The following is a 15,065-nucleotide window of genomic DNA, read 5'->3' as shown; positions in this document are numbered from 1 at the left end:
TAGGGAGACACCTGGCTGGGGCCAGGCCAGTGGCATCGACACGAGTTCTGCTGACGTGCTTCTTGTCTCCTCTCCTAGGTCACCTCCGCGAAGCCCCCTCCCCGCTTATGATACATTCCCCCCAGATGCCACCGTTCCAGAGCCTAACCCACCAGTCGCCACCCCAGCAAAACGTTCAGCCTAAGAAGCAGGTAAAGGGCAGGGCTGGGCCACAGCCCCAAGGGCCAGGTGCGGGCCAATGCCAGAGGCACCCACCTGCCTCAATGGCCACTGTGCCTGTGCCCTCCCAGGAGCTGCGTGCAGCCTCTGTGGTCCAGCCCCAGCCCCTGGTCGTGGTAAAGGAGGAGAAGATCCACTCACCCATCATTCGCAGCGAGCCTTTCAGCCCCTCACTGCGGCCAGAGCCCCCTAAACACCCAGAGAGCATCAAGGCACCCGTTCACCTGCCCCAACGTGAGTGACCTCTGCCCCCAACCTGCACTGGATGGAAGCCTTCTGTGGTCTGGTTGACTGCCCTGCTGGGCCTGGGGGCTGGGGGGGAAGGGCCCCGGCCCTGGCCTACAAGCTCTTTGTGTTCCAGGGCCTGAGATGAAGCCTGTGGATGTTGGGCGGCCTGTGATCCGGCCCCCTGAGCAGAACGCGCCCCCACCAGGGACCTCTGACAAGGACAAACAGAAACAGGAGCCGAAGACGCCAGTTGCACCCAAAAAGGTAGGAACAGTGAGTCCACAAGTGTTCCCATTACCAGGGAGGCATCTTGAGGGAGGGCGATGTGCCCCCAGGCTTTGGGCCTCTCGGGAGGAGTCCAGGTGCGGCAGGACCCCTCACCCACCCTGTGGTTTCTCTGGCAGGACTTGAAAATCAAGAACATGGGTTCTTGGGCTAGCTTGGTGCAGAAGCATCCCACCACCCCATCCTCTACCGCCAAGTCCTCGAGTGACAGCTTTGAGCAGTTCCGCCGTGCTGCCAGGGAGAAGGAGGAGCGCGAGAAGGCCTTGAAGGCGCAGGCTGAGCATGCAGAGAAGGAGAAGGAGCGGCTTCGGCAGGAGCGCATGAGGTGGGCTGGGGTCGCAGGCAGCCTAGGGCCTCTGGGGCTGGCGCTGCCCCTGTGCTGACCGGCAGCTCTGCTCTGCTCAGGAGCCGAGAGGATGAGGATGCGCTGGAGCAGGCCCGGCGAGCCCATGAGGAGGCCCGCCGGCGCCAGGAGCAGCAGCAGCAGCAACGGCAGGAGCAGCAGCAGCAGCAGCAGCAGCAGGCCGCCGCCGTGGCCGCCGCCGCAGCCCCCCAGGCCCAGAGCTCCCAGCCCCAGTCCATGCTGGACCAACAAAGGGAGTTGGCCCGAAAGCGGGAGCAGGAGCGAAGGCGCCGGGAAGCTGTGAGTAGGGGACCTCTGGGTAGGAGTCCACCCTTGGAGGGGCTTGGAAAGGGGACCGGGAACGTTGGGGTGAAGGCATTTACTCTCTGACATGTGGGGTGAGCAGGGAGCTCACGGGGTGGGTGCTCAAGACAGAGCTCCTGCTTGGTCACTCAGTGCTGGCTGGCCTCGGGGTCTCACGGGTGGCTCAGGCTCAGGCCCAGTGTCAGAGGTTTCTGGGTGTGAGCCCTGAGGGCCTAGTCACTACTGGAGGTTGGGGGAGGGGGGGTTGGAAGCTGAAGTAAGGGTAGGGCACCTAGTCTCACTCCCTCCCTCCTCTCCCCTCCAGATGGCAGCTACCATTGACATGAATTTCCAGAGTGATCTATTGTCAATATTTGAAGAAAATCTTTTCTGAGAGCACCTAGGTGACTTCTGACTTTGATTTTCTGGCAAAACGTTGACTCTCCATAGTGTTAGGGGCGGCAGTGGAGGCGGTAGCAGTGGCAAGGGGGTGTCTCCGGGCCTGGCCCTCCTGCATGCTGTGCCCAGGGCAGGGCCTGACGGGCAGCTGAGGATCGCAGAGCCTGTCTGCCTTACAGTCAGCCGGACGTCCCGCCACCCACCACCCCCTCACAGGACGTCAGCTCAGAGCACGCCTCTCCATGAGCAAGTGCCGGCCAGACCCCAGCCGCGCGTCCCTGCGTGCGGGGCAGAGGTCCTGCTCTCTGCCAAATGTCTACACAGTATACACAGGACATTGTTGCTGCCGCCGCCGTGACTGGTTTTCTGTCCCCAAGAACGTGACTTCGTGACCTCCTGCCCACCAGGAGTCCTTCCCCCACACCCCAGCCACCACCGCCCGCTCCCAGGAGGCCAGGGCAGGCCCGAGTGAGCTGGAGGCGGGCGAGGGCGCCGGCCCACCCCTTTGCTGGCACTGACTTTGCCTTGAACAGACCCCATCCCTCCCCTCCCCCCACAAGCCTTTAATCGAGAGCCGCTCTCTGTAAGTGTTCGCTTGTGCAAAAGGGAATAGTGCCGTGGAGGTGTGTGTGTGTCCATGGCAATTTGGAGCGAGGTGACTGTCACACGCGCGTGTGTGGGCCGGCCTCATCCAGTGAGTGAGGCCACCAACCAAAGTCAGTTCCTTCCCGCCTGTGTTTCTGGGTTTTGTTTTGTTTTTTTTTTGTTTTTGTTTTTGTTTTTGTTTTCTATATATATATTTTTTGTTGGATTCTATTTTATTTTTAATTCTCTCTTCTCCTCCAGACACAATGGCACTGCTTATCTCTGAAATGGTGTGATCGTCTCCTCATTGAGCGGCGGCCGCCACCGCGCTGTGGGTAGTGTGTGACCGTGGCTGTCCTGTGTAGTGAACATAGTTGGCATATCTTTGTTTGAAGTTTGTTGGTGACTCCACCAAACTGGTGTAAAAAACTCAAAAAAAAAAAAAAACCCACAAAAAACAAAACAAAACACACAAAACACAAAAAAAAACTGCCTATATTTTACTCAGTTTCAAACTTTATTAGTCTATTTTTAATTATAAAGCCATGTTTTCTTTTCCCACCCCTCCCCCCCCCAATTTGTTTTTAATGTCAAATCTGTTTGAGTTGTTTTTTTTACCAGGAAAGTAAGGGCCAGGGGACAAGGCAGGCACCGGGGGCTGGGGGGCCACAGACCCCTGAGGTAGAGACCCCACCCAGCCTGACTAGCCAGCTGCCCCTTCCCCCACCTTTTTTTTTTTTTTTTTTTTTTTTTTTAATTTTATAATTGGAGCCCTTGGTGAGGTTACGTGTGCCATGAGAACCCACTCTACACCACGACGCTGGTGCCTCAGTGTTGGCCAAACTCTGGAGTCACTGACTGGTTTGACTTTCATACGGTGAATACGCATTTGGTCTGTACTGATCATGGAATAAACACATCTCTCTTTTTTAATGCTGGCGTCTTCCTGACATTTCTTTGTGAACCACCTGTTGCCTAGGCTAGGCCCAGGGGCCCCCGAGATCTCCAGCCACCTTTGTACAAGAACTACCATAGGGCCAACTAGCCCATCTCCTGTGACCAAGTTGAAGCTGTGACAGGGAGCCCAGGTACCCATTCTTCCTGTGGACCCTGGCCTTCTAGGTGGGTAACATGCTGCAGCAGAACCTGGCCAAACTCCAGACAGTATTCTTCCCCCTTGCCCTCCTGCATCCTGGTCCCCCAATCACTAGAGGACTTGGGCCGCTTCTCCCACCTCACCTGCCTCTACCTTAACTACTTTCATTTAAGCTCAGGGTTAACCAGGTGTTCTTAGATAAGTGTACACTGCCCGCCCCCCCAACCAGGATCCTTTCCTCCCACGCATGTAGACACGCACGCACACATTCCCACCCAAGAGAGCCCGCCGTGTGGCTGCTGGTGTGCCCACCAGCATGCCACAAGGCAAGGGCAGCCCTTAAGAGTGGCCCCTAGGATGTAAGATGAAAGTCTATCATTTATGTGTGCAGAAACACAAACTGAAACATTTCTAGCACTGTTTATTAACCCCTACTACCCCCCTTTGTTTATCAACCAGAAAAGCCCTTGTGTCTTGTGTTTGGGATCTGCAAAACCTGGCAAGGGTGTGGTTCAGGCATCCAGCCAGAGACCCCCAGTTGCCTCCCTGCCCCCCCCACCCCAGCAGGCACTTCCTTGTGTGCCCCTGTGCTGGTTCAAGTGGGACTTAGATTTTGGTTCTTTGGGGTTTCTTCATCTCTTCCCGCCCCCTCATTTCTGTTCTGTGTTTTGTTGGTTAACTTCCCCAGGCCAGGTCCAACTGTTTAGCTGGAGAAATGGTTTTGTCTGCACCTTCCTCCTAAAGATTTAACTCTGCCATGGCCCTCTCCACACCTTCCTGATGGGTGTTTCTCTAACTGGGTTGTAATTTAGAACTTGGGTCTACTATTTAATTTCTCTGGCCATTTCCCACTCCCTCCCACAGTACAAGAAATCTTAGTCCTATACAAGAGTAAGAGGTGTGTACAAGCCCCCACTGTACTGTATGCACGGATCGCTTGGCCAATAATTATGTCAGTGAATCTGAGACTTGTATTAAACACTTTAGACATTTGTAGAAGGGAATTCGTAGACTTTTCACTTATATACTAAAGGTTTTTTTTTTTTTTTGTGCAGTTCTCATTGCAAAAATAAACATTTGTACTGAATATAAAATTACCATCCTGTGACTACCGCTGTCTTTTTGTTTGAGGGTAGAACTGGGGGTAGGGGGGGTGGTATCCGTTTTGTGTAGCAGAGCAAGAAGGACGATCCCCCAGACACTCACGAGCCATCCAGCCAGATTAGAAGACTTGGGAGTGATTCCGGGATTATCCAGTGGTTGGAAAATTGATTTGATGGAAAGTGTAAAAGAAACCAAAGCTATGATACAGGCTAATCGTGCAAGAAAAGAAAGGTACTAAGTACAGGGAGAATAAACCTTTGTACAATACTGGCTGTGTAATCATAGCCGTCTACCTGAGGCTGAGATACATTGTTTACTGAGGTGGAACCACATAAACCACCGTTCCCCTTTATGTAGGAACCCACAGACTTAATTATGGTCCCAGGACAGTGTAATGTTTAGCAGCCAGAACAATACAAAGGTAAGGTTAGAAGTGGGAGGTGACGGAAACAATGAGTAGAGTGCTGAAAATTAAAGGAAACCAATAGGAAAACTAAAAACGGGTAAGGCCTGTCCGGTGGTGATGACGGAGTCGATGCAATGCTTAATGCCCCAAATTGGTCATCAAGAAATAGCCACACAAGCGGATTGCGAGCTACCTGGATAATCACCAGAAGAAAGCTATAAGCATTCCGATGGCTTCCTCTTGGCTGAAGTAGAGGTGGAGCCTGACACTGTTGCTTTTTCTGTAAGTCCTGTTCAGCAAGCTGTGTGGCTATAGGCAAATGACTTAAACCGGGAATTTCAGGTTCGTGGTCTGTAATACAGAGATGTGATAATAGTACCTAAACTTAATAGGGGTGTTATACGGGTTAAACCATGAGTGACCCTGAAATGTTCAGGATCTTGGGGGAAGATTGCAAAACAGGAGGAGGAAGCTGGCCCTATCGGGCCTCTCGCCCGACCTTGCCCCACTTCCTCTTTCAGACAGCCCTACTGGCTCAACCGGCCAGGTCCTCCGGCTCCCGGGCCGGGCCTGCCTTCTAGAAGTCAGAGTCTCCCGGTCTTCATTGGTCCGCCCCCGCGGAGCCCCCGGCCTCAACACCTGCTGATTGGCTGCGGGGCGAGACCTGTGGCCTGCATGTCAATAACCACCGCCCTCCAATCACAGCCGCGTAGGGGCGGGCCGACGACGGACCCGCCGGACTAACTGGAGGCCGGTGCGGGGTCGAGGCCACTGGACCCGCCGTTGGAATCAGGCCTGGGTGAGGGTGCTGTTAGTTCTCTCGCAGCCAGGCCAAGGACAGGGCCGCACGCTCCAGGAGGGGGAGCTCTCGGAGGGCGGCGGAAGGAGCCCCCTAGGCCTCCTCGGCTTGCGGCGACCGCCCGCGCCCAATCCCAGCCAAGGAACTACCTGCCTCCTCCTTCCGCTTCCGGGCCCACCGGCCCCGCCATATTAGGTTCCGGCCCCGCCCCCCGTCTCATTGGCCCGGACCCAGGCCCACCTCCAGCTTATTGGTCCAGCCCTTGCACCCAAACCCTCCCCGCCCAGCCTAGGGCCCTCTCCCGGCTAGCTTCAGGCCCCTCCTCGTCTGGGCTCCACCCTCTCCCCGCCCACCCTTTAAGCCACGCCCCGGTCGTGCACCGCTTCTAGGCCAAATTGGGTCCAAGTTTCGGGCTCGTAGGCCGCACCTACCCTGCATTGCTCCGCCCCTTCGCTCCAGGCTCCGCCCATTTCACCCAGGTACTCCGCCGTACCCTGCTCGTTAGTCCCCATGTCTATCTCCCCCTACACTTCAGATCCCCACCCACCGGCGCCGGGAGTCCTACTAGACCCCGCCCCCTTCTTAAGCCCCGCCCAAGCCTGCCTAGGCCCCGCCCGCAATTCGCATTCCTTCTCGCCAAGGCTCCTCCCCAGCCACCGAAGCCCGGTCCTCACAGGCTCCATCCCCTCGCCCCATCCTGTTCCCTGTCGCCGTCCCACCCAGGTGTTTACCTGGCTCTTAGGTGAGTCGTGTGCTGTGGCGGTTTCGGTCTAAGCCTCCCGCCTCTTCTCCGGGAGGGTTCCTCAAGCCCGGAAGACACGGAGGGGCCCCAGACCAAAGGCGGTGGGCTCCCCAGCCCGGGTCCCGCCTCGGTGCGGCTGCTCGCGCCCCCCGCCCACACCCCCAAAGGCAGCGCCGAAGTGGTCCCGGGTCGTGGCGACATGCCCGAGCTGGTGGTGACAGCGCTACTGGCGCCGTCGCGCCTCAGTCTGAAGCTGCTGCGCGCCTTCATGTGGAGCCTCGTGTTCTCCGCGGCGCTGGTGGCCGCCGCCGTCTATGGCTGCATCGCGTTCACACACGTGCTGTGCCGGCCCCGACGCGGCTGCTGCGGGCGCCCCCGGAGCGCCCCACCCGCCTGTGTGAGCGACCCCACGCTGGGCGAACACTGCTTCCTGACCCTCAAGGTGAGCGCTCGCGCTCCCCCGGGGCGGGTGGGGCGGGGGTTGTTTGTGAGTCCTTCGGAGCTTGGGGGGGCGCGCTAAGCGGCCCCGGAAGTCGGGCCCTGTGGGGCTAGGGGGGCGGGGTGAGCAGACAGCAAATGGTTGAATCCAAATCTGGGGCTGGGGTGTTTAAGCCTAGTGAGGAAGGGTTTCCCCGTCTCATACTGTGCTGTCCCCCAGAGCTCGGGCCTGCGCCTGCACTATGTCTCCGCTGGACGTGGCAATGGGCCCCTCATGCTGTTTCTGCACGGCTTCCCAGAGAACTGGTAGGTCCGAAGCCCAGGCTCCTGGGGCACACAAGCCCGGAGGTGGGGCTGGAGATAGAGCTTGCACCACCAGGGCATCCAGAAGGTGGGCTCGCGGGCTGGGTAGACTGAGGGCACAGAACATCCAGATGGGGTGCTCGAGGTCAGAGATCTGTCTACAGGAGGAGACCCTGAAGAGATGGGACAAAGAGGTCTTGGGTCCAGTGTGCAGCTGACCTTGCCTTCTGCATGGGGTTCCCCCATCTTTGTTTTTGGGAAGCCCAGGGCAGGAAGGCGGGGGAGGTGAAGGCCCCTGCTGGGCATAGGGCAGCCTGGGGACCCTGACAGCCTCCCTCCCCACCCGCCTGACAGGTTCTCCTGGCGCTACCAGCTTTGGGAATTCCAGAGCCGCTTCCACGTGGTGGCTGTGGACCTACGGGGATACGGCCCCTCAGATGCCCCTCGGGATGTAGACTGCTACACGATGGACCTTCTGATGACGGACATCCAGGATATCATCCTGGGCCTGGGTGGGGATACCCCCCTCCCAAGCCTGGTCTCCCTCCCTCTGCCTCACCTCTCCTTGGCATCTCGCTGACACCAGTTCCTCTGGCCTCCCAGGTTATTCTAGGTGTATCCTGGTGGCCCATGACTGGGGTGCGCTCATCGCTTGGAATTTCTCCATCTACTACCCATCCCTGGTCGAGCGGATGGTAATTGTCAGTGCTGCCCCCATGTCTGTGTACCAAGGTGTGTTGGGGAGTCCAGGGTGCTGGGATGTGCCTGTGTCTGTGTCTATGCTTCCCCAGGGTCTGGGGACACACATACCACTCCCCACCTGCAGTCAGTGACAGCACAAGTAGGAGTGGCTCAGTGTCTGGAGCGTCTGCAGGTAACCATCGCTCTGACAGGGAGCTCGCATACAGTAACCTACACAAGCCTCCTGAGCAGATGAAAGTGTTAACATCTTCGTGGTCCAGTTGAGGGAAACTAAGGCAAGAGAGGTTAAGTGCCTTTCTTCTGACAAGGAAAGTATAGATAACAAAGCAACTACCATAGCATGAGATGCCTGTCGCCTCACCTGATTCTATTTCCCAGTATTGCAGTTGAAGTGACATAGTGGCATGGCCTCTCATCTTTTTTCTCTCTCTCTCTTTCTCCTTTTCTCTGCCTCTTCCCGTCCCTTTTTGTTGACTTTTCTCATCTCTCTCTGTCTTTAGACTGTCAGTTCCCAGGGGCCGGGGAGTTTTGTCTGTTCCTTTTACTGCTGTGTCTCCAGGGTTTTAAACAGGTCCTAGGTGCTCAGTAAATATTGAAATGCATCCAGGCCTGGGTGGGCGAAGCACACCAATGGCTCTGGGGGCTCCTGGGAGCTGCGGAGGGAGGGGCCCCCGTTTTGTGGGCACAGTGACACCTGGGCAGGGAGGAAAGCTGGTACCCAGGCCGGAAGGAGCGTCGAGCATCCTCAGAGCCTCAGGCAATCAGTGATGACATTCCTGAGTGTTGGCACATCTGTGTGCCTGACCTGGGTACCTGTAGGAGCGCAGGGGTGTGGGGCCACCCTGGGCCCAGGCCTAGGCCTCACATCTGACTTTCCCCTGCCTCCAGACTACTCTATACACCACATCGGCCAGTTCTTCCGTTCCAACTACGTTTTCCTGTTCCAGCTTCCCTGGCTGCCTGAGAAATTACTGTCCATGTCTGACTTCCAGGTGCAGTGGGGCAAAGGCCGGTGGTAGGTGGAGGGTAGGGGGTTGGGTCTGGACAGGCGGGGCACTGAAACCACAGTCCTGTTGTGTACCCAGATCCTGAAGACCACCCTCACACACCGCAAGAGGGGCATCCCACACTTAACCCCCAACGAGCTTGAGGCCTTCCTTTATGACTTCTCACAGCCCGGTGGTCTCACTGGGCCCCTCAACTATTACCGAAACCTCTTCAGGTGAGAACAGACCCAGGGCGGAAAGCTCAGGAGAGTTGTGGGGGCAGGGAGTTGGGTGGTCATTCTTCTGTCTGTCCCTGTCTTGGCCACAGGAACTTCCCCCTGGAGCCCCAGGAGCTTGCCACCCCCACTCTGCTGCTGTGGGGAGAGGAGGACACCTACTTCGAGCAGGGGCTGGTGGGAGCCATCAGCAGTCGCTTTGTGCCCGGCCGGCTGGAGGCCCACATCCTGCCAGGCGTGGGGCACTGGATCCCACAGAGCAACCCTGGGGAGATGCATGAGTACATGTGGGCCTTCTTGCAAGACCTGCTGGACTAGTGGCCCTCGCTCACTGGCCTGTGTGCACCTAGGAGACCCCACAGTGCATGTACATGGGTGGACTCCTGGATTGTGCACGGGCGTGGAACTCGAGGCTGCACCCAAGGGTGTCTGCGGAGGCCCTCAGGCACACGAGCCCATGGGCTCGCACACAGGTGTGCGTGTATGCGCAGGTGAACAAGCGCCTCGATCCTGGAGAACCTGGGGCAGCTCTCCTTGTAGAGCTAGATGTGGAGCGTCCTACCTCTCCCCTCCCCCAGGGCCTCACTGTTCTCCCCAGCGTCAGCCATCGGAGCAGCATCAGACACAGACTCTAACCTTCCTGTCCCTGGCTTTCCTCTGCAGTCTGAGTCTTCAGCTAAATGCTGCTGTGTCCGATGGGGTGCTGGCAGGCACATCTGGCTGCTTCAGTTCACATGCAAAGTAACTAAAAGAAAATCAATTAAAAATTCAGTTCCCTAGTCACGCTGGCCATACTTCAAGGGCTCAGTTGCCACAGCAGTATAAGGGATTCCGCTGGACAGTGCCGAGGGGCGTGCTCCTAGAACAGGGGTATCCACACCGGGCTCCTGACCAGCTTCCCTGAGGGAGAACCCTCATGTGCCAGCAGCTGGGTGTCTAGACTCTGGTCTAGCTGGACCCTGAGCAGTTCTCACGACCTTCCGCCCAGCCGTGACTCCAGGCCTTGTAAGCTCAAGTTCTCTTGCTGCGGCCTGGGAAAGATCCCTGGGACCCCTGTCTCAGATACATGGAAAAATGGCTCTAGGTTCCATTAGGTTGGATGTGTGAGATTCTGGACTGGCCCAGGAAGGGACCAGCTCTTTGAATGATCATCTGAGGTCTGAGAACTGCCTCTTCAGCTCCAGGAATCTTCTCCAAATGAACTTCTCCAGTTTCTCCTGATTCTTTCTGGGGTCCTCCAGCTCCAGCCTCTGGGTGAGGGAGGTACAAGTAGAGGGTGAACCATCCAGCACCAGGCTGATGACAGCACTTTGATCTCCCCAGCTTTTGCCTGGCCTTTGGGGACGGTGTCATGACCTGCCATGTGATGAACCTCTCTGGAGACCAGCAACCTCAGAAATACATTCTCTTATTCATGGGATGGCCCAGCCTGGCTAACGCCTGCCTGCTGGTCACCCCCTTCTGTCCTCTCTTGTCTCCACCATAACATCCTGCCTCTCATCCGTCATGTGTGCCAGGCACTGATCTAGGCCCCGGTGGTGGAGTTAGCAGAGAACAGGCATAGAGAGTTATGTGAGAGAACGACGGCTCTGGAAGGGCTTCCCTAGCTGGGGGACGCACTTCTAAGCAGTAAATTGGAAGGTCGGAGGCAGAAATAAGCTTAGGCTGGCTACTGGAGGAACAACGTGGGGATTAGCGGCTGCTAAGGAGAAGAGGCCACACAGCCAGACCCGCCAGGGGCTGCGAGGAGTTTGGATTGATTCTCAAGGGGAGCCAGGGGAGGGTTTTCAGCAGGGGAGGGACATGGCTTGCATTTTGAAAAGCTCCCTGTTGTGGCTAGGCCGTCCCACGCAAGAGAGCGAGCGGGGAAACAGGCAGGGGCCTATGCACAACCTCAGCACCGGGCAGCCCGTTTGGCCCCAAGGGAGCCGGGGCCCCCCACCCCCTGCCTGGGTGGGAGCAGCGCCCCCTAGGGGCGAGGAGATGGGCGGGAGGGGAAGGGGACCCCGCGATCTCGGAGCCTGGGGCGAGGAGGCCTGCGGGCAGGATGAGGACGGTGTGTCCAGGGGGCGGTGGGTCTGGCGACGGTTGCCAGGGGGACGGGGAAAGGGCTGATGGTTGACCGGAACGGGTAGCGGTTGTCTGGGTGATTGAAGGGGCCCAGGCGAAGGCTGACGGGAGGCCTCGGACAGTTGCCGGGGCGACGGGTCCGCTGACGGTTGCCAGGGCAACTAGAAGGCGCCGTCTTCCGCCGCCTCTGCAGCAGGCGGGAGGGAGTCAGAGTCTAGGGGGTGGGGGCGAAGATTAATCGCGCTGATTGGACAGAGTCCTGGCTAGTGAGCCAATGGAGGCTCGTGGCTCGGCCAAAGCCCTCCTCTCCCATCCTGAGCCAATCCTGGCGCTCCTTTCTCCCGGCCGAGGGGCTCGGCGCGCGCTACCCTTCGAGCGGGAGAAGGTATCCGGAGGGCTCTGCGAGAGGGGGCGGGGGGAGCGGCTCCGGCTGAGACCCCTCCCAGGCCCGGCAACTCCCTCTCCTTGCTCCCGCCTCCGAATCACCTTTCACCAGTCAGTCACCCGTTCATCTGTCGGTACTACCAGCTCTAAGCCTCTGGCCGCGCACCAGAGGGGTGGGGGAGCCGGAGCGGGACTGAGCCGAATAAGGCACCCGGCACTTACGTGAGGAGTGGGAGGGAAGGCTCCCTGGAGGAGGCAGTCTTGGAGCTAAACTCTACAAGGTTGTGCGCCAATCCAACCTCCACGCACAGCTGATTGTGTTCCGCGAGACTGGGGGCGGGGGGGAAGTTTGGGATGGGAAGATGTAGGATTGCAAAGGACTTCAAACATCGGGCGGGCGGGGAGCTTGATCCCCAGTAGGCTGGGCGCCAGCAGCGGAGGGTTCCGGACAGATTTGCGTGTTTGGAATCTTACTTGGGGGATGATGAGGGGGAAGGACCAGAGGGGGAAGACTGAGGGTCAGGAGGCCTGGAAAGAGGATGGGCATGGTTCAGACAATAAAGGGTGAGGTGCAAATCTAGGTTCTGGGCGAGGAGAAGATCCAAAGGGAAGACCAGAAGCAAGCTTAGGTCATGCTCAGTCTAAGGAGCCTGAATCCCTGGGCCAAGGACCTAGACACATCTGTGGGTTAAAGACAAAGATGGCCAAGCGACCCTGTCTGTGTGGTGGGGCAGAGAGATGCCGAAGCTGGGTAAGGATTAAGTCTCCCCAGAACAGAGCAGACAACAAAACTGGAGACAGAGCCCTTGGGGCCCCAACATCTAAGGGACAGGCAGAGCAGAGAAACCACAGAGTTAGGAGGCAAAGCAGGCAAGCATGGTGCCCCCGCAGCGGTTGGTGGGGGGGGGGGGGGGGGGGGAAGGGGGGGGGGCAGGCCAAGGGGGTTTAAGCGGGTGGGAGGCCGGGGGGGACGGGGCCGGGCCCTTTTGGGGGGGGGGGGTGCGGGATCTGAGAGTGGAGGCTGAGGATACAGGACTTGGATGTTCTGAGCACCCTTAAGCAGGAGTGAGGAGGGAAGCATGAGGACCCCAGCTGGGAGCCTAGGGGAGATAAGTGGCACATTCCAGTGGGGTAATTTGAGGCAGGTTTGCTATAGGGACTATATACAGTGGGCAGGGTTTAGGGAAGCCAAAGGGGTGAGCACCCATGGCAAGCCTTTACCATCTCCCGGTTCTCCCTAACCAGACAAGGGGAAAGAAGAATGTTAGAACCCAGGGGTAGATTTATGTGCACAAGGCCTTCGGTCAGGGATACAACCCCTGAGGTGACCCTATGGGAAGGGATGCAAGAGGATTAATATCCCATTCTCTCCTTCGGCTTCATCTTCTGCCAGTGCCTTCTGTTGGCCAAACCCACCTGGCAGCCAGAGGACAAGGCTGTCCATTGATGCAGTCTGTAGAGGTCAGCCTCTGGGGGCGCGGAGTGGAGGGGAGAAGGGGAAGAATGAAGCCAGGCATGTGCAGAGAAGCAGGGCAGAGAGTGAGGGGGTGGGGGGTGGGGAATGTGAGACGGTGAGACGAGCATTTGCTATGGATTCCTGCAAACTTCACTTTATCATGGAAGAGACCTCAACCTATGGCCAAGGGAAGAGGTAATGAAAAGCCCTGGGGGAGGCATTCCCCTTTTCTGAAGCAGGAGGACAAGTGCCACACTTACAGGAAGGACAGGCTTCAGGGGCTAGGGGGCCAAGGACAGGCAGGGGACATCAGAGCATCATGGTTCAGACCTGAGCAAGAGGAGATGGAGTCTGGAAGATGAGAGTGGTCTGAGCCCAGGGTCCATGAGGCCAAGACATCCAGTGGGTGTCCCACCCAATGGAGGGTCCTAAGACAAGGAAACCACCGTCTATCTCCGTAAGGCGTGGGAGGTGTCCTCCTCTTTCGCTTGTCCAGAACTGCAGGGCCTGTTGCTTCTCACTTGAAGTGAGTTCCCTTCTCTTCACTCTCTTCCATATTCAATTTTTGCCCCCTCTCCTCCTCTGACAAACCCTACCAGCCCCCATCCCTGCCTGTGACCGAGCCCTGATTCAATGGGGACGTCTCAAGGGCTGGCACTGGGCACATTCAGGTCACAGCTCTTGGGTCTTGCTCTGCACTGAGAGGTGCTTGGTGTATCCATTCATTCGACCTACTATGAAACAGACTCACTGCTAGACACTGCAGATTCAGCAGCAAGCCAGACAGATGCCCACAGAGCTCAGAATGTGATGGGGAGCCAGGAAGGATCACACGGAGTGAAGAGGCCATGGGAGGCCAGAGGAGACGGTGGAGCCTCAGGGACAACTCCCTGGGAGAGAAGAAGGCAGATCTTCCAGAGTGGTCTTCTACAACTTCCGTCAGATCAGCTTCTCCCTGCAAAACCCTCTAGTGGCGACTACCATGCTTGTGATAAAATCCCAGACCCTGTAGCCCCTTGAGACCTGGCCTGAATCATCTCCCTCAACCTCCCACCCCTCACTCCCTCTGTGCCTAGCACCCTGGCTTCGTCCCTGTTCCTCTCTTATCCACTTGCCCCTTCTTCCTCTGGCTGGGCCTTTGCACTTGCCAATCCCTCTACCTGGCACTCCCTTCTTCTGGCTGTTTGCTCCTGCTTGACTTCTCCTTCAGGTCTGAGTTGTTACGTCCTCTAATTCAGCGAGGACTGTCCTGCCCCCTAACACTGAAATCTCTCCTTCCCCTGAGTCACACTCAATGGTTATTTGTGTGCCTTCTTGTTTCTGGTCTGTCTCCTCCATCAGGACAGGAAACAGCTTTGGCTTTGTCACCTCTGCCTTAATAGGGCCTAGCACCAAGTAGGTAGTCAGTAAGGTTTGTTGAATGAATGAAGGTGAGAAGAGCTGGAGGGTCCTAGTGATTTGCCAGGTGAAAGGAGCCTTCGGGGTATGAGAAAGTTGCTCCTGTGGTGGGTACAATGAGTGCCAAGACTGGGAAGGCTGGGATACAAGTGAAGCTGGTAAGGTGAGGACGGTGTCACTCTGGGCAGTGGGGAGCCATAGAGAGTTGGAGCAGGAGAGGGCCCTAGGGAGGCAGTGTCCGAAAGAACTGGTTGGGTCTATAACCAATGGCCCCTGGAGTCCAGCCTTCCCACTCTCGCCCAGGGCCCACAGCCAGCAGCCCTCACCCCCTGCTGGTCCTTCTTGGACTCCCATGGCCCACTGGGCATGAGGGCCTGGCCCCAGCTTTGGTGACGAGGGCAGGACTGTGGTCCTGGGGGGAGAAGCTGAGGGCACGTTCTCAGGTTCCTGGTCATCGGCCCTGGGCCCAGCAGCTGCGTCTTGGCCTGGCCCCAGGTCCTGTGTCCCTGGGGACTGAGCTCATTGAGGAGAAATTCAGTCCTGGGCCAAGGCTGCCGGCAGGGGCAGGGGAGAGGGCTCGAGC

At 57.7% G+C, this 15,065-nt stretch overlaps 2 protein-coding genes across 5 annotated transcripts in view; both read left to right on the top strand.

Annotated features, from left to right (window-relative positions):
• Positions 1 to 2,563, top strand: part of LOC111144354 (bromodomain containing 4) — a 92,281-nt gene extending 89,718 nt beyond the window's left edge. For 3 of the 4 annotated variants that reach the window (XM_022498614.1, XM_022498616.1, XM_022498615.1), the window contains exons 15-19: positions 79 to 453; positions 581 to 711; positions 852 to 1,057; positions 1,138 to 1,375; positions 1,704 to 2,563. In XM_022498614.1, the coding sequence (XP_022354322.1) occupies positions 79 to 453; positions 581 to 711; positions 852 to 1,057; positions 1,138 to 1,375; positions 1,704 to 1,772 (1,019 nt within the window). In that variant the 3' untranslated portion in view covers positions 1,773 to 2,563. The remainder of the gene's footprint in view (positions 1 to 78; positions 454 to 580; positions 712 to 851; positions 1,058 to 1,137; positions 1,376 to 1,703) is intronic. The other variant, XM_022498618.1, reaches the window with a different exon arrangement.
• A 4,025-nt stretch (positions 2,564 to 6,588) lies between these two features.
• LOC111144355 (epoxide hydrolase 3) lies at positions 6,589 to 9,951 on the top strand. The gene is made up of 7 exons (XM_022498619.1): positions 6,589 to 6,951; positions 7,168 to 7,253; positions 7,605 to 7,762; positions 7,854 to 7,982; positions 8,841 to 8,944; positions 9,038 to 9,174; positions 9,267 to 9,951. The coding sequence occupies exons 1-7, from the start codon at positions 6,709 to 6,711 to the stop codon at positions 9,490 to 9,492; spliced, it is 1,083 nt and encodes a 360-aa protein (XP_022354327.1). The 5' UTR covers positions 6,589 to 6,708; the 3' UTR covers positions 9,493 to 9,951.
• Positions 9,952 to 15,065: the final 5,114 nt, after the last annotated feature.

Source organism: Enhydra lutris, unplaced genomic scaffold (genome assembly GCF_002288905.1).
Source record: "Enhydra lutris kenyoni isolate GAN:26980312 unplaced genomic scaffold, ASM228890v2 scaffoldscaffold10, whole genome shotgun sequence".
Lineage (NCBI taxonomy): Eukaryota > Metazoa > Chordata > Mammalia > Carnivora > Mustelidae > Enhydra > Enhydra lutris.
Note: the sequence above shows the minus strand (reverse complement) of the source record. Positions and strands in the feature narration are given on the sequence as shown.